This window comes from Pezoporus occidentalis, unplaced genomic scaffold, assembly GCF_034315485.1.
Source record: "Pezoporus occidentalis ecotype Australia unplaced genomic scaffold, CSIRO_AGI_Poc_V1 ctg324, whole genome shotgun sequence".
NCBI lineage: Eukaryota > Metazoa > Chordata > Aves > Psittaciformes > Psittacidae > Pezoporus > Pezoporus occidentalis.
In genome coordinates, this window is record NW_026915202.1 from 289,081 (window position 1) to 310,431 (window position 21,351).

The 21,351-nt window shown below is 54.5% G+C and overlaps 1 protein-coding gene and 6 gene segments (V, D, J or C); all 7 read left to right on the forward strand.

Annotated features, from left to right (window-relative positions):
• The first annotated feature begins 38 nt into the window (after positions 1-38).
• Positions 39-21,351, forward strand: LOC134168822 (M1-specific T cell receptor alpha chain-like). The gene is made up of 7 exons (XM_062628870.1): positions 39-109; positions 683-992; positions 17,740-17,795; positions 19,139-19,420; positions 19,536-19,598; positions 19,949-20,068; positions 20,691-21,351. The coding sequence occupies exons 1-6, from the start codon at positions 58-60 to the stop codon at positions 20,065-20,067; spliced, it is 882 nt and encodes a 293-aa protein (XP_062484854.1). The 5' UTR covers positions 39-57; the 3' UTR covers position 20,068; positions 20,691-21,351.
• On the forward strand, positions 1,117-2,177 carry LOC134168814 (T cell receptor alpha variable 9-1-like). The segment is given in 2 exon segments: positions 1,117-1,418; positions 1,640-2,177. Coding segments are annotated over 2 exon segments (414 nt in total).
• Positions 3,421-4,277, forward strand: LOC134168816 (Ig heavy chain V region C3-like). The segment is given in 2 exon segments: positions 3,421-3,490; positions 3,844-4,277. Coding segments are annotated over 2 exon segments (399 nt in total).
• On the forward strand, positions 4,859-5,774 carry LOC134168818 (Ig heavy chain V region 914-like). The segment is given in 2 exon segments: positions 4,859-4,941; positions 5,337-5,774. Coding segments are annotated over 2 exon segments (396 nt in total).
• On the forward strand, positions 7,991-8,971 carry LOC134168817 (immunoglobulin heavy variable 3-11-like). The segment is given in 2 exon segments: positions 7,991-8,079; positions 8,477-8,971. Coding segments are annotated over 2 exon segments (399 nt in total).
• Positions 10,134-11,254, forward strand: LOC134168819 (Ig heavy chain V region C3-like). The segment is given in 2 exon segments: positions 10,134-10,260; positions 10,604-11,254. Coding segments are annotated over 2 exon segments (390 nt in total).
• On the forward strand, positions 12,021-13,485 carry LOC134168813 (Ig heavy chain V region 6.96-like). The segment is given in 2 exon segments: positions 12,021-12,235; positions 12,596-13,485. Coding segments are annotated over 2 exon segments (399 nt in total).

Below are 21,351 nucleotides of genomic sequence, written 5' to 3' on the forward strand. Positions count from 1 at the left end.
GGAGCCCGGAGCCGGGGCTGCAGCGGGCAGGGAGGACGCGGGCGGCGGAGCGGCGGGATGCGGCGGTGCCGGGCGGCGGCGCTGGCGGGGCTGGCCGCGGTGCTCCTGGGTGCGCGGGGCTGGCGGCGGTGGCGGGGCCGGTTTGTGCCCGGGCTCTTCCGCGGGGAGCCCAGCGCCAACCTCTCCCGCTCCTTCCACGCCTCCTTCCCCCTCCCTGCCTCTCTGACACCCCTCGTCCCCCTTTGCAAACCCTCCGAGTCTCCTCTTCCTACTCCACCACGTCCCCCACTTCCTACCCTCTTCCTACTCCACTACGTCCCCCATTTCTCCCCTTCTTTCACAGCTCTGGGCAGAAGTTTGATTTCCTGCACGCTGTATTTATTCCATCTTCTCACCCCCTTCTGCATTCAGCATTTATTCTCCTTCGGATTTCAGCCCTCCATCCTTCACTGTAGGCACCCTCAACTCCCCCGTCCCTTCTCTCCCTCCATCCACCCACCCATGCACCTTTCATCCTCTCTCTCTCCATGTGTATTTTTCCCACCCATGCCGGGATCACTCCATCCCTGTTGATGGGCACGTGTCCCCATCTGGTCTCTCACTGCCACTCTTGCTAACCCTGTGGGAAAATCGGATCTCAGTGATCTTTGACAACGTTTCTCCTTTCCTTATGTGTTGGCAGCTGCTGTGGGGAGAGCCCAGGTGCAGCAGGACCCGTGGGCAGAGACCACCGAGGGCACCGGCATCAGCATCAACTGCTCACACCCCAACCTAGGGCGTTACGAGTTCATCCATTGGTACCGTCAGGTCCCGGGCCGAGGCCCCGCATTCCTCGTGAGCGCTCTTCAAGGCTCCAAAGCGCTGCTGGACCCGCCGGGGCGGCTCTCGGTGGCGGCAGATCGCCGGTCCAACGTGCTGTGGCTCTCTGGGCCCCGGCTCCGGGACGCGGCGGTGTACTACTGCGCCCAGCAAGCACGGAGAGAGGAGCCGGGGCGGCGGCCGAGCAAAAACCGCCGCGGGCGGGGCCGGGCGTGTGTGTCGGGGGCGCGGACAGCGGCGCCCGGGCCCGGGAGGTGGCGCTGCTGCTCCGCCCGGTACCGGCATCGGACCCCCCTTTCGTGCCCCGCTGCATCCCCCGCACGCGGCTCCGGAGCCAAGCTCCGGGCAGGAACCCAGGAAGGCACCGAGACTGTCCACTCTATGCCGCGAAAACAAAGGCGAATGGGCCTCATTCTTGCCCTCCTCACAGCAGAGGTGTGACTGTCACACACACTCTGGCACACTCTTCAGGAAGCAGCGATTTCATTGTGCCTTGCTCTCTAGTGTGTTAAGCATCTTCCGAGGGACAGGGATTCCGGAGCTGGGAAAAATGATCTTCACCATGGCTTTGCCAGCATGTGTCCTGCTAATCCAGACAGGTGAGTATATTCATGTGCTTCCTATCGTCTCCCACAGTTTTTAGTAGGCTGTGCACAGCTATGTGCTGACAAGATGAGGTCAGGCAGTAATGCAGAGGGGTGGTGGAAGTAGATATCTGAAATTTCCCTTGGAAAAAGGAAAGGTGTGGAGCAAACAGCCTTAAACACAAAGCAAGAGAGAAGGAAGCAAGCTGCTCTGCAGACACATTTCTGTTTTGCAGGTCTTGTTGGAGGTAACCCCCCGAAGCAATTCCTCTCCAATGTGTCAGCCACAGTTGGGCAGCGAGTGGTTCTGCCCTGCCAGTCCACCATCGAGGACAGTGGCAGCGGTCTGAACTTCTTCTGGTACCGCCAGCTCCCGGGGGAAGCCTTGAAATTTCTCCTACAAGCATTTAAAGATTCAGGGAATGACAAGTTCCGCAGTGGCCAGTTCTCTGTGGTGGTCTACAAAAATAAAACAGCCCCCTTAGAAATAGCAAATGTCTCTTTTGAGGACACTGCGATTTATTACTGTGCTCTGAAGTACCACATTAAACTAAGCCACATTTCCACTCGTGCAAAATCTGCATTGCGAAGAACAGCATAGGAGGGGTGAACCTCTGCGTCTTCCAGCCTTGGCAGTGCTTTTGTCCCTGAAATGATCCTCTCCTTACATTAACCTTTCCAACATCTCCCAGCCCAATTACTCCCTACTTTTGTCAAAGGCCCCCATCTAAGCAGGGGTATTCAGACCAGGGACTTAGAAACACAGGATCATGGGACTGTGCAGATCAGCGGGGACACAACTTTCCTCACACAGAAACCAACACTTCTAAAGGAAATGATCGACATTCCCTGGACTTAACCTGCAGCATCACTCCTTACCTGCTCTTGGTTTGTCCAACACCTGATACTGCACACCCCAGTCTGCTGGGGTGACAGTGTTCTGAGGTCTCAACCCAGCCCTAGCCCTTGGCACAGCTACCTGATGGACCACAGGCCCTCCTCTTGCTCCTCTTGTAGCCAAGGTACAGGAAAGGAGCTTTTACCTTAATGCCTTCAGCACTACGCAGGATATCCTTCTCTGTGTTGCATATGGTTAGATATCCTCCCACATACATCCCAGTCAGCAGAAAGTCTACTCTGGAAAAGCTAAAGCAAGCATAGTGAAAATGACCTGGCAATTCCAACTACCTTCAACTCGGCTCTTGGGTTTAGAGTTGTAACAAGGGGGTAACAGGGCTCTAACTGAAGAATAGTGTGATGAGAGACAGGGGTGACAAGGGTACAGGCAGGGCAAATATGCAGAAAGCTGAAGATGAAGCAGTTCTAGCTTCGTGGACCCTGATGTCCATGGGATTAGTAACCATCCTGAGAAGGCTGACAAGGAGATTCAGCTCCTGAGAGCCCCAGCAGATCCCTGCAGCCCCGTCAAATCTCTAGCAGCATCTCCAGCTGTCCACCTCTGCGTAGAAAGCACGGAAGACAGAATGCCAAGTTACTGATCACACACAGGACAGCTTTATGGCCAAGCACGAAACAAAGAATAGTAAGTTGCAAGACCTTGGATGAACTGCAGCTCGAAGGGGCTGCAATGGCAGAAGGAAGGGGGACCTCACAGCGGCAGAAAGGAGTGTGGGGCAAGGCGACAAGGCTGCGGAAGGTTGTTTCCGCACTCATTTGTCCCCGCGAGCAGCGAATGGGAGCGGGGCCAGGGCGGGTTGGGGTGGATGGAGCCCGACCCCCTTCGGCAGGGCTTGGCAGGGCCGGGACAGGGCTGCAGCGGTGGTGGGAGATCAGGACCGGGAGCCGCCGTCTGCCCGGGGGGAAGCGCTCCTCCTGTGCCCCGCGGCCCTCCCTGCGATATCCCCAAACCCCTTGTCCGGGCGCAAAGGGGCCGCGGCACCGGGGGCCGGTCCGGGGCGAATCTGTTGGAGGCGGGCAGAGGCGTCGGTGCTGCCATGGCGAGGGGCAAGGAGGCGGGGCGGGCAGGACCGGGCAAGAGTGCGTCCTCGCTCAGCTGCTCTTCGGATCCCGCATGATGGTGCCCGCGCTGGGCCCGTGGCTCCTGGCCTTGGCATTGGGGCCGGCAGGTGAGAGCCAGATGGGGAGGGCAGCGATCCAGGGGCTGGGAAAGGGGAGAGGGAAGAGAAAGAGACAGGGACAGGACTACCGAAGGGAAGACAGGAAAGGGGAAGGCAAAGTGAAGGAGAGGAAGGGGGAAGGCAGAGGGAAGGTTGCGTCCGTGGTCGTGGTCCCGGTATCGGCGTCAGGGGAGGCTCAGCCCCGAGGAGGGCAGGCAGATCCCTGGGCCCTAGCGCTGGGCTTTGCTGGGAGTGAGGAGGGTGATGGCGGTCGCTGTGCTAGGGCGGGAGCGCCGGGGATCGGGGAACCGCCTCGGGTCGGGGTTGCGCCCTGCCCGGCTGCCTGCACTCTCCATCCACAGGGGTGTGGGCGCAGCTCAGGCTGGAGGAGACCGGCGGAGGGCTGCGAGCCCCCGGGGACTCCGTGCGCCTCTCCTGCCTCGGATACGGCTTCAACTTCGGGACTTACTTCGTTCTGTGGTACCGTCAGGCACCCGGAGGTAGACTCGAGTGGGTGTCTTTCATCAATCCCTCCTCGACTTCCACGACATATGCAGCAGCGGTGGAAGGTCGAGCCACTGTCTCCCGGGACAATTCCCGGTCTGAAGCATATCTGTTCCTGCGTGCCCTGCAGCCTCAGGACTCTGCTCGCTACTTCTGCGCCGTGCTTCCTCACACGGAGACAGGAAAAGCAGCTGAGCTTTAACAGAAACGTGCTGAGCCCGTCCTGGGTGCAAAAGCTGTGGGGCGAGTGAGTGCCGCAACATCGATGAGGGGAAGCTCAGGGCTGTTGGCAGGGAGTTCATCACAGGGATTCCTGTCCTGTCTTGCACAGTTTCACACTGCAGGCGCCCATGAAGGACAGTTTGAGCCTGGTTGGGCACAAGGGTCTCTGCTCTCCTGGGGCACTGACAGATCGAGCAGTAGAGGTTGAGAAAATCTTTCACGCGACACAGTTCCTTCCCCTCCCATTATGGGTGAGCCCTGACAGGCAGCTAAGCACCATAGAGGCACTCAATGTCCCCTCAGCAGGACGGGGGAGAGAACCGGAAGGGTAAAAGAAAAGGAGGTTTAGATCGAGGGTTTGTGAAGGAAAAATAAAGGAATTCATTCCCTACTTCCCAATCGCAGGCAGGTGTTTGGCCATTTCCAGGAAAGCCGGCCTTCCCCGCGCCTACGGGGGAGGAGAAAAGCGGTAACGTCAAACGTCGAGGGTAGGGAGCCTCCTTTTACCAGGGGGCCGTGCTCTTCCTGTGCCGTACTACCCACCCCGTCCCTCCCCTTGTCATACTGCAACGGGGCCGCGGCACCGGTGGCCCGGTCCCGGGAGGGTCTGTTGGAGGGGGGGCAAGGCGGCGGGGTGGGCAGGAGACGGGCTCGTCTCTGTTCTGGCTTCCGCATGATGGTGGCCGCGCTGGGTCCGTGGCTGCTGGCCTTAGCCTTGGCCTTGGCTTCGGCAGGTGAGAGCCGGTCGGGCAGGGCAGCAAGCGCGGAGCTGGAGAGGACAGGGGGAAGAATAGACGGACAGGGAAAGGATGGAGACAAGGATTGGCAAAAAGGCAGTGGAGAATGGAAGAGATGAAAAGGGAAGGCAGAAGGAAAGTGGAAAGAAGGAATACAAGGGAAGGGAAGGCAGAGGGAAGGTTTCGACCCGCGGTCGCGGCCCCGTTATCGGCAGGTGGCGCGACTCAGCCCCGAAGCTGTCAGGCAGGGTCCTGTCCCGGGTGCTGGGCATTGCCGGGACAGAGGAGGGTGGCGGCGATCTCTGTGTCGGGGTGGGAATGCCGGGGCGGCGGGTAAACGGCGTCGGGTCGTGGTTGCGCCCTGCCCGGCTGCCTGCACTCTCCATCCACAGGGGTGTGGGCGCAGCTCAGGCTGGAGGAGACCGGCGGAGGGCTGCGAGCGCCCGGGGACTCCGTGCTCCTCTCCTGCCGCGGATACGGATTTCAGTTCCGGGTATATACCATTTTGTGGTACCGTCAGGCACCCGGAGACAGACCCGAGTGGGTGTCCTACATCAGCTTTGATTCTTCAGTCACTAAATTTGCGCAGTCCGTGCAGAGTCGAGCTAATGTCTCCCGGGACAATTCCCGGTCTGTGTCATCCCTGTTCCTGAGTGCCCTGCAGCCTCAGGACTCTGCTCGCTACTTCTGCACAGTATATTCACACGGAGACAGGAAAAGCAGCTGAGCTTTAACAGAAACGTGCTGAGCCCGCCCAGGGTGCAAAAGCTGTGGGACGGGTGAGTGCTGCAACGTCGAGCGCCAGGAGCATCCTTTTCCCGCGACGCAGCGGCCTTCCTATTTCCGCACCCACCCCGCGATATCTCCTCTCCTTGTTCTGCGAAGGGGCCGCGGTACCGCCGGGGCGGGTCTGTTGGGGGCGGGCAGAGGCAGCGGGGCAGGCAGGATTCGTTCCGTGCCCGGCTCCGCTCGGATCCTCTCCGGCTCCCGCATGATGGTGCCCGCGCTGGGTCCGTGGCTGCTGGCCTTGGCTTTGGGGCTGGCAGGTGAGCGCCTGGAGGGGAGGGCAGCGAGAAGGGGAGAGGGACAGGGAAGGGATGGGGACAGACAGGACTGGCGAAGGGAAGAGGGAAGTGAACGGAAGAGAAGCGGAAAGATGGAAAGCAGAGGGAGAGGAAAAGGAGGGAAGGGGAGAAGAGAAGGAGAGGGAAGGCAAAGGTTTCCTCCCACCGTCGTGGCACTATTGCCGGCCGCTGGAGCGGCTCAGTTAAAGGAGGACAGGCGGGGCCCTGTGCCGGGGCCTGGGCTTTGCCGGGAGAGAGGAAGGTGGCGGCGGTCGCTCTGCCGGGGTATGGACGCCGGGGCGGCGGGCGAACGGCCTCGGGTCGGGGTTACGCCGTGCCCGGCTGCCTGCACTCTCCATCCACAGGGGTGTGGGCGCAGCTCAGGCTGGAGGAGACCGGCGGAGGGCTGCGAGCGCCCGGGGACTCCGTGCTCCTCTCCTGCCGCGGATACGGCTTTAGGTTCGAGGAATATGGCATTCGGTGGTACCGCCAGGCACCCGGAGGCAGACCCGAGTGGGTGTCCTACATCGCCTTTGATTCTTCAGTCACTAAATTTGTGGAGTCCGTGCAGAGTCGAGCTAATGTCTCCCGGGACAATTCCCGGTCTGAAGCATATCTGTTCCTGCGTGCCCTGCAGCCTCAGGACTCTGCTCGCTACTTCTGCACAGTACGGCCCACAGAGACAGGAAAAGCAGCTGAGCTTTAACAGAAACGTGGAGCCCGCCCAGGGTGCAAAAACTGTGAGACGGGTGAGTGCTGCAACATCGATGAGGGAGAGCTCAGGGCTGTTGGCAGGGAGTGAGGGACCATCATTGTTCATCACAGGGATTCCTGTCCTCTCTTGCACACTGAAGGAAATGGATCCTATACTAAAAAGAATGTGAGGAGCAGAAAGTGAAAACTAAATCCACGTTGTCCTCATCCTCCCTACATTTAGCTTCACTCCTGACTGATCCACCTCCTCTCTCCAGCTGGCACACGGGTGATGGGTTGGGTACGTCAGTGACTTCATTTCTACCCTTATGTCCTCCTCCCCCTGGTCATCAGGCCTACACAAATTGCTCCCGGGTGGTTTCTTCCCAAGGGCTGCAGTCCTTCGGGATAAACATGTTCCAACATGGGCTGTCCACAGTCCCGATGCTATCATGGGGCTCTGTTTTCTTCACCATCTTCAGGGCTGTCACGTGAAAGAGGGAGAGATTTTCTCAATCTGGTGTTTTTGTCCATGAGCACCCAAAGTCGAGACCTGTGTGATCAACCAGTCAGTGTCTCGTTATAGAGACCCTTCACCCAACAGTCCCAATGGATTCGAGGGAGATTCGGCTGTTTCAAGGAAACACGCAGGCAGCATCAGGGGGTCCCCTCGTTGGATCTACCCGTTTGTTACCCGCTGCCAGTGATTGCTGGCGCCCATGAAGGACTGACTCAACAGAGCACTTTATTAAGGATGCTTTGAGCCTGGTTGGGCGCAAGGGTCTCTGCTTTCCTGGTGCACTGATAGATCGAGCAGTAGAGGTTGAGAAAATCTCCCCCTTTCATGTGACAGTTCCTTCCCTCCCATTGTGGGTGAGCCCTGACAGGCAGCTAAGCACCACAGAGGCACTCGCTCAATGTCCCCTCAGCAGGACGGGGGAGAGAACTGGAAGGGTAAAAGAAGGTCCTAGATTTAGATCAAGAGGGTTTAATAGGTGAAGGAAAACTGTGGAATTGATTCCCTACTTGCCATTCGCAGGCAGGTGTTTGGCCATTTCCAGGAAAGCCGGCCTTCCTCGCGCCTACGGGTGAAGACAAAAGCCGTAACTCCGAACGTTGAGGGCCGGGAGCCTCCGTCTGCCGAGGCACCGCACTCCTCCTGTGCCCTGCTACCCACCCCGTCCCTCTCCTTCTCGTGCTGCAAAGAGGCTGTGGCACCGGGGGGCCGGTCCCGGGTGGGTCTGTGGGGCGGTTCGAGGCGGCGGGGTTGGGGGCAGGATTCGGTCCGTGCCCGGCTCTGCTCGGATCCTCTCCGGCTCCCGAATGATGGTGCCCGTGCTGGGTCCTTGGCTGCTGGCCTTGGCCTTAGGGACGTCAGGTGAGCACCTGGCGGGGATGGCAGGAAGCTCAGGGCTGGAGAAGGGGAGAGTGACTGGGAAGGGACGGGGACAGAGGATTGTCAAAGGAAAGGAACAGAGAAGGGAATGGAAGCGGAAAGATGGAAAGCAGAGGGAGAGGAAAAGGAGGGAAAGAACGAAGAGAAGGAGAGGGAAGGCAGAGGAAAGGTTTCCTCCCACCGTCGTGGCCCTTTTATCCGCCTCTGGAGCGGCTCAGCTAAAGGAGGGCAGGCGGGGCTTTGATCCGGGCTCGGGGCTTTGCCGGGACAGAGGAAGGTGGCAGCGGTCGCTGTGCCGTTGCGGGGACGCCGGGCGGCGGGTGAACGGCTTCGTGCCGAGGATGTGCCCTGCTCGGCTGCCTGCACTCTCCATCCACAGGGATGTGGGCGCAGCTCAGGCTGGAGGAGACCGGCGGAGGGCTGCGAGCGCCCGGGGACTCCGTGCTCCTCTCCTGCCGCGGATACGGCTTTAGGTTCGAGGAATATAGCATTCGGTGGTACCGCCAGGCACCCGGAGGCAGACCCGAGTGGGTGTCCTACATCAAGTTTGATTCTTCAGTCACTAAATTTGTGGAGTCCGTGCAGAGTCGAGCTAATGTCTCCCGGGACAATTCCCGGTCTGAAGCATATCTGTTCCTGCGTGCCCTGCAGCCTCAGGACTCTGCTCGCTACTTCTGTACCCTACTTCCTCGCACAGAGACAGGAAAAGCAGCTGAGCTTTAACAGAAAGCTGCTGAGCCCGCTCGGGGTGCAAAAGGTGTGGGACGAGTGAGTGCTGCAACATCGAGTGAGAGCTCAGGGCTGTTGGCAGGGAGTGAGGGACTATCATTGTTCATCACAGGGATTCCTGTCCTTTCTTGCATAATGAAGGAAACATGCCAAAATAAAAGCAGAAATGTGAGCAGCAGAATAAAGCAGAGCGAAAACTAAATCCACCTTGTCCTCATGCATCCTCCCTTCTTCCCCTTTAGCTTCACTCCTTACATCCTCTCTCCAGGTGGCACAGGGACGATTGGTTGGGGGTAAATTGATCACACTTCATCTCTATTCTTACATCCTCCCTCCCGTGGTCAGCAGGCCTTCAGAAAATGCTCCCGGGCGGTTTCTTCCCAAGGGCTGCAGTCCTTCGGGATAAACCTGTTACAAAATGGGCTCTCCATAGTTCCAAGCTCCTGTCATGGGGCTCTGTGGCTCTGGATCTCTAGTCTCTTCCACCTGCTTCAGGGCTGTCACGTGAAAGGGGGAGTGATTTTCTCAGCCGCTGGTGTTTGATAATGTCCATTAGCACCCAAAGAAAGCCAAGATATCCCCAGCCAGTCTGTGTCCCATTACAGAGACCCTTCAAGGATCAGTCCTGCTAGATCGGAGGCCGATTCGACTGGCTGGTTCAGGGAAACGCACAGGCAGCATCGGGGGGACACCTCAGTGGGTCTGCCCGCCTGATGTTACCCGCTGCAGGAGACTGCTGGCACCCATGAAGGACTGAGTTAACAGAACACTTTATTAAGGATGCTTTGAGCCTGGTTGGGCACAAGGGTCTCTGCTTTCCTGGGGCACTGATAGATCGAGCAGTAGAGGTTGAGAAAATCTCCCCCTTTCACGTGACACAGTTCCTTCCCTCCCATTGTGGGTGAGCCCCGACAGGCAGCTAAGCACCATAGAGGCACTCGCTCAATGCCCACTCAACAGGACGGGGGAGAGAACTGGAAGGGCGAAAGAAAAGCTGTAGGTTTAGATCAAGAGGGTTTAATAGGTGAAGGAAAAGGAATTGATTCCCTACTTGCCATTCGCAGGCAGGTGTTTGGCCGTTGCCAGGAAAGCCGGCCTTCCTCGCGCCTACGGGGAGGACAAAAGCGGTAACTCCAAACCTCGAGGGCCGGGAGCCTCCGTCTGCAGGGGCGCCGCGCTCCTCCTGTACGTGCGACCCTCCCGGAGCTCCCTTCTCTCCTCTCCCCTCAACTGCCGCGAAGGGGCCGCGGTACCGTGGGGCGGGTCTGCTGGGGGCGGGCAGAGTCATCAGCGCTGCCTAGCGAGGAGCCGAGGCAGCGGGGCGGGCAGGATCGGGCCCGTGCCCCTCTCCGCTTCTCTCGGATCCAATTCGGCTCCGCGTGATGGTGCCCGAACTAGGGCCGTGGCTGCTGGCATTGGCCTTGGGGCTGGCAGGTGAGCGCCGGGCGGGGAAGGCAGCGAGCCCAGGACTGGGGAATAGGGACAGGGAAGGGATGGGGAAAGAGCTTTGGAGAAAGGAAGGCAGAGGGAAAATAGAGGTGGGAAGGGAAGGCAGAGGGAGAGGAGAACAAAAGACGAGAAGGAGTGGGAACGCAGAGGGTAGGTTGCATCCGGCGATGTTGGCCCCTGTGTCGGCATCAGGGGCGACTCAGTCCCGGGCACTGCCCCGGGCGCTGGGCTTTGCGGGGAGAGGAGGGTGGCGGCGGTCGCTGTGTCGGGGTGAACGCCTCGGGTCGGGGCTGCGCTCTGCCCGGCTGCCTGCGCTCTCCGTCCACAGGGGTGTGGGCGCAGCTCAGGCTGGAGGAGGCCGGCGGAGGGCTGCGAGCGCCCGGGGACTCCGTGCTCCTCTCGTGCCGCGGATACGGCTTCCGCTTTGGAAGTTATGAGCTTCTGTGGTACCGTCGGGCGCCCGGAGGCAGACTCGAGTGGGTGTCCTTCTCGAGAGGCTACTCGGATAGCGCGGAATACGCAGCAGCGGTGGAAGGTCGAGCCACTGTCTCCCGGGACAATTCCCGGTCTGAGGCATATCTGTCCCTGCGTGCCCTGCAGCCTCAGGACTCTGCCCGCTACTTTTGCGCTGTACACACGGAATCAGGAAAAGCAGCTGAGCTTTAACATAAACCTGCTGCGCCCAGCCCAATTTTTAGAGAGTTGCCATAGTCGAGGAGGGGGTGTGAGGCTTAGAGCAATTCTCTTGGATTGAGGTGCTGTCACTTCCCTCCCACAGTATACAGTCCTTTATGAACATTGTGGTACCTCCCCATGGGATACAGTCGTTCAGAAACAGACTGCTCCAGTGTGGACCACTCAAAGGCCACAGATCCTTCCTGAAAGCCTGCTCTTCCCTGGGCTCTTTAAGTGCACCGGGTTCTTTCAGGGTATATCCAGCTTACACGCACAGGGTCCTCCATGGGCTGCAGCGGGACAATCTGTTTCACCATTCACAGGCTGCAGGAGAATCTGTGCTCTGTCACCTGGAGCATCTTCTCAACCTCGTTTACGGACCTTGGTGTCTGGATTGTTTTTTCCCTCACAGATGCTGTGCAGTACTTTTTACCTGTTGCAAATATGCTTCCACAAAGGCACTGCCAGCTTAGCTGGTTGGCTTAACTTTGGCCAGCAATGGACCAATCTGAGCTGGCTGATCACCCATGTCTGACATGGGCAGCCGTGTTCTTGCGCAGATACTTGCCGCCTGCTTGGCTTCACAACCCTTGCCATGTAAACCCAATAAAGCCATAAGGTCACATTGCTGACATGTTCAACTTGGTCTCCACTAGGAGCCTTAGAGCCTTTCCAGCTGAGCAGCCTCCAGCATGTCTGGTACTTTGCATCGTTCCCAGGTAGCAGTTTTCCCCTTCCATTGTGGGTGATCCCCGATAGATAAGCACTATAGAGGTGCTCACTAAATGCCCCGAGCAGGATGGGGGAGAGAACTGGAAGGGTAAAAGAAAATCGTAGGTTTAGATCAAGACGGTTTAACAGGTTAAGAAAAAGCACGCACAAGCCAAGTAAAGAATTCATTCCCTACTTCCCATTCGCAGGCAGCTGTTTGGCCATTCCCTGGAAAGCCGGCCTTCCTCGGGCCTACAGGCGAAGAGAAAAACCGTAACTCCAAACGTCGAGGGCCGGGAGCCTCCGTCGGGACGCAGCGCTCCTCCTGGGCACCGCCACCCTTCCCGCAATATCCCCCTCACTTCTCCGGCCGCGGCACCGGGGGGCCGGTCCGGGGCGGGTCTGTTGGAGGCGGGTAGAGGCGTGGGCGCTGCCCCGGTGAGGGGCCGAGGCTGCTTGGCCGGCAGGAGCGGGCTCTAGCGCGTCTCCGCTCGGCTCCTCTCCGGCTCCCGCATGATGGTGCCCGGGCTGGGGCTGTGGCGGCTGGCCCTGGCCTTGGCCTTGGGGTCGGCAGGTGAGCGCCGGTCGGGGAGGGCAGCGGGCGCGGGGCTGGGGAAGGAAGAGGGACAGGGAAAGAACGGGGACGGGCAAGATTGGAGAAGGGAAAGCAGAGAGAAGGGAAGGGAACTGAGGGAAGAGCAGGGAAGGGAAGGCAGAGGGAAGGTTTCGTCCCGCAGTCGCGGCCCCTGTGTCGGCATCAGGCGCGGCTCAGCCCCGAGGAGGGCAGGCGGGGCATTGCCCTGGGCTCGGGGCTTTGCCGGGACAGAGGAGGGTGGCGGCGGTCGCTGTGTCGGGGTGGGGGCGCCGGCCCGGCGGGTGAACGCCTCGGGTCGTGGTTGCGCCCTGCCCGGCTGCCTGCGCTCTGCATCCGCAGGGCTGTGGGCGCAGCTCAGGCTGGAAGAGACCGGCGGAGGGCTGCGAGCGCCCGGGGACTCCGTGCTCCTCTCCTGTCGGGCAATTGGCTTCACCTTCGAGGATTACGAAATTCAGTGGTACCGTCGGGCGCCCGGAGGCAGAATCGAGTGGGTGTCCATCACCAGCTTTGATTCTTCAGTCAGTAAATTTGCGCAGTCCGTGGAGAGTCGAGCTAACGTCTCCCGGGACAGTTCAGAGCTTGAATCATCTCTGTCCCTGCACGCCCTGCAGCCTCAGGACTCTGCTCGCTACTTCTGTGCCGTTTACACGGAGATAATAAATCAAGCTGAGCTTTAACAGAAAGCTGCTGGGGCCCCTCCAGGGTGCACAAGCTGAGTGGAGTCGTGGGCTGTGGCATCACAGGCCTGCTCCAGGGAGAGAGGTGCAGGGGAGAGCCATCTGTGCACATCATGGTGGTCGTGGCTTTCCAGCAAGAGCTCCTTTTCCAGCACTGCCATTTCCCATCTCCTGAGTCCCAGATGCAGTGAATCCTGTGGAGGGTTTCAGAATATTCCTTGTCACCCAGCCAGTCTCTGTGCCTTTCCTTCTTCCCTTGGCCCCCTTCTTCTCTGGGGTACTCAAAGCTCTTGGACTTCGGCAACTTCGTTGTCTGGCAACGATTGCCCCCTTCAGTTGACCCTTTTGTGGGCCTTTTTCTTGTGTCAGTGAGAGCAAAGCACTAACTGAATACCCCTGCTTTGTTTTTTTTTCAGTTGCATTTCAGAGCGATGAGATCCAAGCGACAGTGTCTGCAGGGCGGTGGCAGGCAGGGAATACCGGGACCTTAAGATGTACTTACAGCTCCAATGCCTCTTATGTTTACGTGGCCTGGTATCGGCAACGTCCGGGTGGACCCCTGCAGTACTTGCTGCAGAGTAAAGGCCGGGGAGGCTCCTATAGCCACACAGCCCCTTTTTTTCGCAAGAGGTTTTCCTGCCAGGCTGATGACAGCTCTGGGACACTCTTCATCTCTGGGCTGGAGCTGGAGGACAGCGCGCTCTATTACTGCTCCCTGCAGGGACCACAGTGGGAGATACTTGGGGCGCGTCTGAACAACATCAGCTTCCTCCTCTTCAGCTGTCCCCTCCTGCCTGTTCGCAGGGGTCACAGCCCGTCTCCGTGGCAAGTCAGTGAGCAGGCTGTGCCTGGGATCAGAGCCGGGGGGAGTCTCATTGTGTCTGGGTGCTGTCAGCGGCCCAGAGATGTGTGAAACCTGAGCAGAGCGGATGTGTGGGCAGAGAGGAGCTGGGGAGAGGTGAGCAGGACCTGCTCTGGCCATGTCTCACACCCTGTGCTGTCACCCGGGCCGGGGCGGGTCTGTTGGGGGCGGGCAGAGGCGGCGGCGCTGCCCGGTGAGGGGCCGAGGAGGCGGAGCGGGCAGGAGAGGTCCAGAGCCCGACTCCGCTCGGCTCCTCTCCGGCTCGCCCGTGATGGTCCCCGTGCTGGGCCCGTGGCTGCTGGCCTTGGCGTTGGCCTTGGGGTCGGCAGGTGAGGGCCGGCGGGGAGGGCAGCGAGCCCGGGGCTGGGGAAGAGGAGAGGGACAGGACTGGCGGAGGAAAAGCAGAGGGAAGGGAAGAGGTGGGAAGAGAAGGGGAAGGAAGACCGAAGGCAGAGGGAAGGTTTCGTGCCGTGGCCCCGGTGTCGGCATCAGGCGCGGCTCAGCTCCGAGAAGGGCAGGCGGGCACTGCTGTGGTGGCGGGGCTTTGCCGGGGGACAGTGGGGTGGCGGCGGTCGCTGTGCCGGGGAGTGGGGCGCCGGGGGGAGCGGGCGAACGGCTTCCGGTCGGGGTTGCCCCCTGCTCTGCTGCCTGCGCTCTCCATCCACCGGGATGTGGGCGCGCTTCAGGCTGGAGGAGACCGGCGGAGGGCTGCGAGCGCCCGGGGACTCCGTGCTCCTCTCCTGCCGCGGATACGGCCTCAACTTCGAGAATTACCCCTTTCGGTGGTACCGTCAGGCGCCCGGAGGCAGGCTCGAGTGGGTGTCCCTTTCGTGGTCATTGGGTGCTGCAGAGTACGCAGCAGCGGTGGAAGGTCGAGCCACAACATCCTGGGACAATTCGCAATCCAAGTCATCTCTGTCCCTGCGTGCCTTGCAGCCTCAGGACTCTGCCCGCTACTTCTGTGCCGTTCACACAGAGACACGAAATCCACCTGGGCTTTAACACATACCTGCTGTCAGGGTCCCAGATTGGGCCTTGGAGCTGTATAGGATAGGGGTTAAGCTTCTGCTACCTTTCTTCCCATGCTTCAAGCCAAACCTCAGGCCTCTCACAGTCTGAAACCTCTTCACCTTTGGAAACAAGTTTGGCTGTTTCCACCAGTTCCCACTATGACAGGACACTTCTCTAGAAGAAAGGGAGACTTTTTCCTCTGAAGCAGAACTGAAGGACACAATTCTTTACTGTTAGGGTGGTGAGGCACTGGAATGGGCTGCCCAGGGAGGTTGTGAATGCTCCATCCCTGGCAGTGTTCAAGGCCAGGTTGGATAAATCCTTGGGTGGGATGGTTTAGTGTGAGGTGTCCCTGCCCATGGCAGGGGCTTGGAACTGAATGATCTTAAGGTCCTTTCCAGCCCTAACTATTCTATGATTCTATGTTCAGTATCATCTTGTGGAACACTGATAGCCCAAATGTTCTAATTCATCACTGGCCGTATTGGAGCACCTTCTGCAATTCTTTTTTTGGGGGGTGGACCAGGTCAGAGAAAGAAAAACCAAAGGCAGAGCTCAACTTTTAAACCAACCAAATCCAAGTGTGTGGTTTGTGCGAGGCTGTGAAGGCAGGTGTGTTTCTGTGGCCACCGGAATGAAAAAAGGCTGTTTAACTGCATCTGAGATCTCAGTGACAAGGAGGATGCAGTCTCACTGGAAAGGGTGTGGGAGAAGTACCCAGGTCTTTTGCAGGAGGTATTTAGAGCTTCTTTTTGTCCTGCCAACAGCTCAAGAGACTGGAAGTATCACATCAGCCAGCTGCAAGTTTCTTGGAAGAGCGAGTCAATAAGGAGGAGAAAATAATTTGATACAATAAAGGGAACAGCAGATGAACATGTCTGTGTTAACACTGGAAAATACAGCAGCAGGAATAAAAACAGTGATTAAAAATGAGAAATATACCTTTGTATTTGGTAAAAACAGTAATGCAAATAAAAATACTGAGTAATGCGACATGGAGGCACACAGATTTGTGTGCAGGATGAGTTAATGCTATTTCCTTTTGTGTCTTGGAACTGGATTTGAGGGTTCAGAAACTCCTCCACAATTCCAGGTAGCCATTAATCAAAGTCATTAAAGTAAGATAAAAAACAGTTAAAAAAACAACTTTAGTTAATCAACTGAATGTTCCCCACCTTCAAAATCAGTTAAAGGCACATATAGATGAATCAGAAGTCCCAAGCCAACTCAAATAATCTAGTTCACAGGATCAAAGAAACTGAGAAAAAGTGGTGCACATAACCATGAAAAACCTCCCAAGACCCTTATAAAAAGGGCACTCAAGAAATATTAAAAATCAAATTCCTGAGTAAATAAGGAACTGTAACACAGCAAGACAGATTCTCTTAAACCACCATCAGCTAAACCAGAATCGCTTCTGAGCCATTCATAAACATGTACTGACTTTTATTCAGCATGAAATCGGCCTTGATAAATAGTTGAATGTCCAGGAAGAGTTAGAAAGTGTGGAATGAAACTAAACTGAAAGTTAATGACTGGCAGAAAAATAGTTCACCCTAACTCTCTTGATGTTTCTTAGAAGACAAACCTTTAAGTGCGAGCAGCTCTAACAACTCAATGGGAACACTATTTCTTTTTGACCAGTATGGGCAATATTTTAGTGAGAGATTAACACTACCCTATCTGCCAGAAAAAGCGATGCTGATAATGTTATTTTTAGTGTATAGCAACCTCTCTGCATCAGTGCTGGAGAGTTCAGAAGTAGAGCAGCATAGATGGAAAGTAAAATCCAGCTCTTCAAAGGACAGGAAAGAGAAGACACCACCTGCCACTGAGAAAAACCAAATGTTTTTGTAAAACTGGCTACCATGGTGTGTACTACGTACCACAGTGATTGAAAAAGCCTGAGCCACCACACAAAACTGTCTCACTCGCTTCTCCTGAAGGTGGAAACACGGTGCCGTACAGTGTCGAACAACGGAGGATTTGATCAACCTGCAACAATTCCTTTACTCTTTAATAGCCACTTCCAGGAGTGCAGTGCTTTTACTTAACAAAGAGCAATCATTTTGCCTACGTTCTCATCGTGGTTAAAACAGCACAAAGACACAAAGGCACCAAATCACCACCACACACCAACTCAAAGAGACCAGATAAGGTACATCTCTCATGCTCCTGAGCACTGAAACCAAACGCAAGGTGAAAAAGTGGACAGCTTCCTGCAGCCCAGAAGCAGCTTCATAAATGCTTTGGGATAGCACTAAAAGTACTGATTTTTCTTTCCTGCTTTCTGTCCAGCTTAACTCCATGAGGCTTTCCAGATGCCTCACGTAATCCCCATGTTTTCACTTATAATTCAACCTTTTGGGTACTATTTTCAACCATTCTTTGAAAGCCATCTCATGTTCCTTCATATGGCTCAGAAACCACTAGAGAAGTCATATGACTGCCTCTGTAATCTGCGCAGTGAAAAAGAAGGAAGAGGTAGTTTTTGTTATGATACGTATCACTGTGTCTGGGACGTGGAGTACCACGGTGGTATAAACAACACAGGGCTCTGTACAAGTACCCAGAGAAGGAAAAAAGGCAATATATCTAGGAGAAGAAAGGACATGGGTGACTGAAATCGTTCAGGAGACATACATAACATTATTTCAATATTTCTATTTCTCTTGGGAATACAGAGCTCACGGGGTTTCGAAAAGAGAAGGAAGAACTTGGGAACGTTTTGCTCAGTCAAGCTTTTTGAAATCACTGAACTATTCAATGATTGTTTTTCCCTTTCCGTGTTTGGAAGAAAATGTGGCTCTGGATACCCTTTTGGGGTTGCACACGTGGGTAAGTAGGACAAATAGCTGGCTTTTTATCTTCTGTTTTTACACCACTTTCAAATGCTACGGGGAAGAGGTAGTTATTGACGGACGTATCACCAGTGTGGGCTTACATAAGCTCGTGTTTGGAAGTGGTACCACGCTCACGGTTGAACCAAGTAAGTAACAGGATTTTATTTCTAAAATCTATGTTAAAATTAAGGTGGGGAAAGAATCTGATGGTTTGGGTTCGCTGTAAGAATTTTCTGCTGCAATAATCTCTAGAGTGCAATCGCTCCGGCCGGGGCTTCAAGCTAAATCCTCAGCTTGTATCTGCTTAGGAAGACTTCACAGGGACAACTGGGCTGCTTCTGTACATCACTATTGCTCCATGATCCTCATATCCCAGGCTGGATAGCACTCTGAGAGCCCGGTGTGAAGTGTCCTGTCCTCCAGTGGGTTTTCACTGCCTCATTTTGGGCAGGAATGCAGAGTTCAGTGGCAGTGGAGAGAGGTTTTGAGACAGATCTTTAACTCTCTGATATGAGAAGTGAGTTTTTGACCCTGGCACCACACCAGGGAAATAATTCCGCTGGTATGGAGACAGAGGAGGAAGGAGGTTAAATATCCTTGGGATTCAGTTTTCACAACTGCTGCATACCCAAGGCCACTTAGGATAAATGAAAACTGGCTACCAAAATGGCTATGCTTTGAAAACGTGGATGAGGTACGTAGAGGTTCTAAAAAGCCTCGGCTCCTCCTGTCTTTATCTGGAATTTCATCATGTACAAAAAAGGTGGCTGTCACCCCCCGCTTTCCTGTGGGAGCAGGAATGCTGGGGCAGCAGGGAAGGTTGTTGGGTTGATCTTTGTTTTCCTAAATACCCAGGTGCACACCTTAAGACTTGTGACGATGATTTCAGGGGTCTTAAAAGGGGTGCAAAAATGTCCCATGTAATTTTGCATGCCTAAACCATCTTGCTCTCATTCCAGAAGGGTACGGGGTTTGCTTAGGTGCTGCCTAATACTAGTACAGGTCTGTAGGATATCTTGCATGGGAATAAATGTCTGTTTTGGAACAATTTAAGGCCACTTCCAATTCCAAAGGGACAATGGAATACAAAGTTACCATTCTGAAGAAAGATCTGTTTTTCCAGCCACTGAATCTTCAGTTGTAAATGTAAGACCAGAGGAAACTGCCAAATTCTGTTATTTTGCCATCAGTCTACATTGATTTGAAGGTAATATTTGAGGACTGAGCAAACGCCATTTCAGACACTTACAGAAATGCTGATGTGATACTCTGGTCTCTCACGTAAAAGGTTTTATGCCTTTTCAAAAGAGTTTAGGACTCTGGTTCCTCTGCTGACAAGAAAAGGTTTGCTTCCCCTCAGCCGAAGGTTAGCACATAGCCCATTGACTGCAACAAAATGTTCTTGGTTTAAAGAAATGTTCACAGTCCATTACCCAAATTTCTAAAAGATCTTCATCAAATCATGCCCAAACAATGTCTATTTTCACAGACATCCAAAAAAGTTCTGTCCCACAAGTCATTTTGATGAAATCAAAGAAACTGAAAGATGACAGCACTGGGAAAGCAGCTTGTTTGGCAAGGAATGTCTATACGAAGAACATCATCTTGGACATGTCCTCTAACGAAGTCGCATATGAACCGAGTGCACCCATTTTGACATCAGAGGGGTTGTACAATACTGTTAAGGTGGTGAGCGTGACAAAAGGCACAGAGGTGAACTGCACGGCAAATTTCAACGGCAGCTCCATCACAGCCAGCGCAAGCTTGGCAGGTACAATTCTGTGCATTTGTGCAGCTTTGGCTGTATTGGGTCATATGAACGCCTTGTTTAATCCTTTTAAAAATGTAGATAATGTTTATAACTCCTTTTCTTTATTGTGCTACAGAAGAGAACGCTGAAGAGCCAGAAATGGGGAAGGTTTGCAACACCACAGACACCTCTGCACGAGGTTAGTTATCCAAATAGATTGTGAATTCCATTACTATGTTGGGGAATAAATGCATGGAAATGTATTTCCTCAGGGGGAGAGGAATCAGACTACAACGTACTCATCAAAGACAACCTGCTTTTTCAAGGTAGCTAGTTTAGTAACAGACAAGCAACAGGAAGCAAAATCCAGCCTAGATAGACATCCTCCTCCCTTGGTGTTGCCATGTTTCTCTACTATCTTTTCCTTTGTAGCTGTTTCTTTCCCTTAAACTATTACCTGTTGTTTGTTTCCCCCCCCCCCATTTTCTGCCAATATCACACTATCCAAATCTAGACCATGATCTCTCCCATCTTTTCTCTATCACTAAGCAGGTACCAAAGTGGAAAAAGTGAACACGCTCTCTATGGCTGTATTGGGTATAAGAGTCCTGCTGGCAAAAAGCATCGCCTTCAATACACTCATGAGTATCAAGCTGTTTCTTTTCTGAGGTAAGGAAGCACACAGCTTGACCAGTAGAAATACTGGAAGCACATGCCAGGAAAGCCCACTTGCCTTTGTGTACCTCTCTAACCCCACAAGCAATGATAGCTTTCCATCTGGTCCTGTTTCCTTTAAGTTACTCCTGTAGATTTCTGGAACCCCCCTAAACCATGACAAAAAACTCCTCCCCAGACCAACAACCACCCCCGACAACTAAAGAGCTCCCTCACAAATCACAAAGAAGACACCCCCTTTCTGTAGCCAAAGCTCAGGCCTTGGTGGCTGGTCCCCAGATTTTCTCTGCAGCCAACTTGCTTTGCGAGAGCAGGTTGGGTATTACCAGAAGCTCCTCAGGGTTATCTCAGTGACTGTTTCAAGTGGCAGAGCACAAAGCCTGGAGGAAACCCCAAAAAGGAGACAAAAGCAAGGCTTCCAAAGCACTAATGTGTGAGGAAGTGGAGGAAAGAGTGAAGGGGGCAGGAGTTTTAAATTAAGGCATCCAAAGAGGCACAAAAGATAGCTGCAGCTTAAGTTTTGTGAGTCTACCTGTCTTATCCGGACAGCTATGAAACAGTGGCATGTAGGTCCAATTGCCTTAAATGTAGTTTAAACCACACTTTGCTCTTGCAGACAGTGAAGAAGCAAGGCAACAGGAACCTGAAAACAAGCAGGAGGGAGAGTGTATCAGCAACACAATGGGATGAACAGCCACTGTCAAATCTGCTGACTATAACCATCCAGAACACAATACAGCACCTTCCCCTTAAGACATTTTATACTGGTGAATCCTGCCTAGCTGAATTAGTTTTAAGAGTTGTAACCACCTTTGCTGTTTCTTTTCTCTCTGTGCCTGAGGAGAGCGTATTTTTCCTCATTCTTTCGCTAAGTAGAATTTGATCTCCCCTTTGAATAGCTTTTGATTCAAAGCATCTCACCTACTTCAATAGCTTTGAAAAATCCAGTCCTCATTATAGACATATATAGACTTGTAAAACACCTTTTACAGGCATATTGTGTTACTGTCTGTGAGCTGATGTATTGCTGTTGAGAGAGTTCAGGCACAATAGATGCTATTTGCAGCTTTAATGTTTCTTAGATAGCTTTAATAACAATAATTTTCTAGTGTAGAAGAGAAGACCTGGCTTGGATCTGAAGTGATTCACTTCAACCAGATAATGTTCAACCATAGAAGCATTTCTTTATTAAACCTGTATTTCTTCTGCAAAGTGTATGGCACGTGCATTTTAGGTTCCTGTGGTAGTGACCAAAATAAAGCTTTACTATGCCAAAA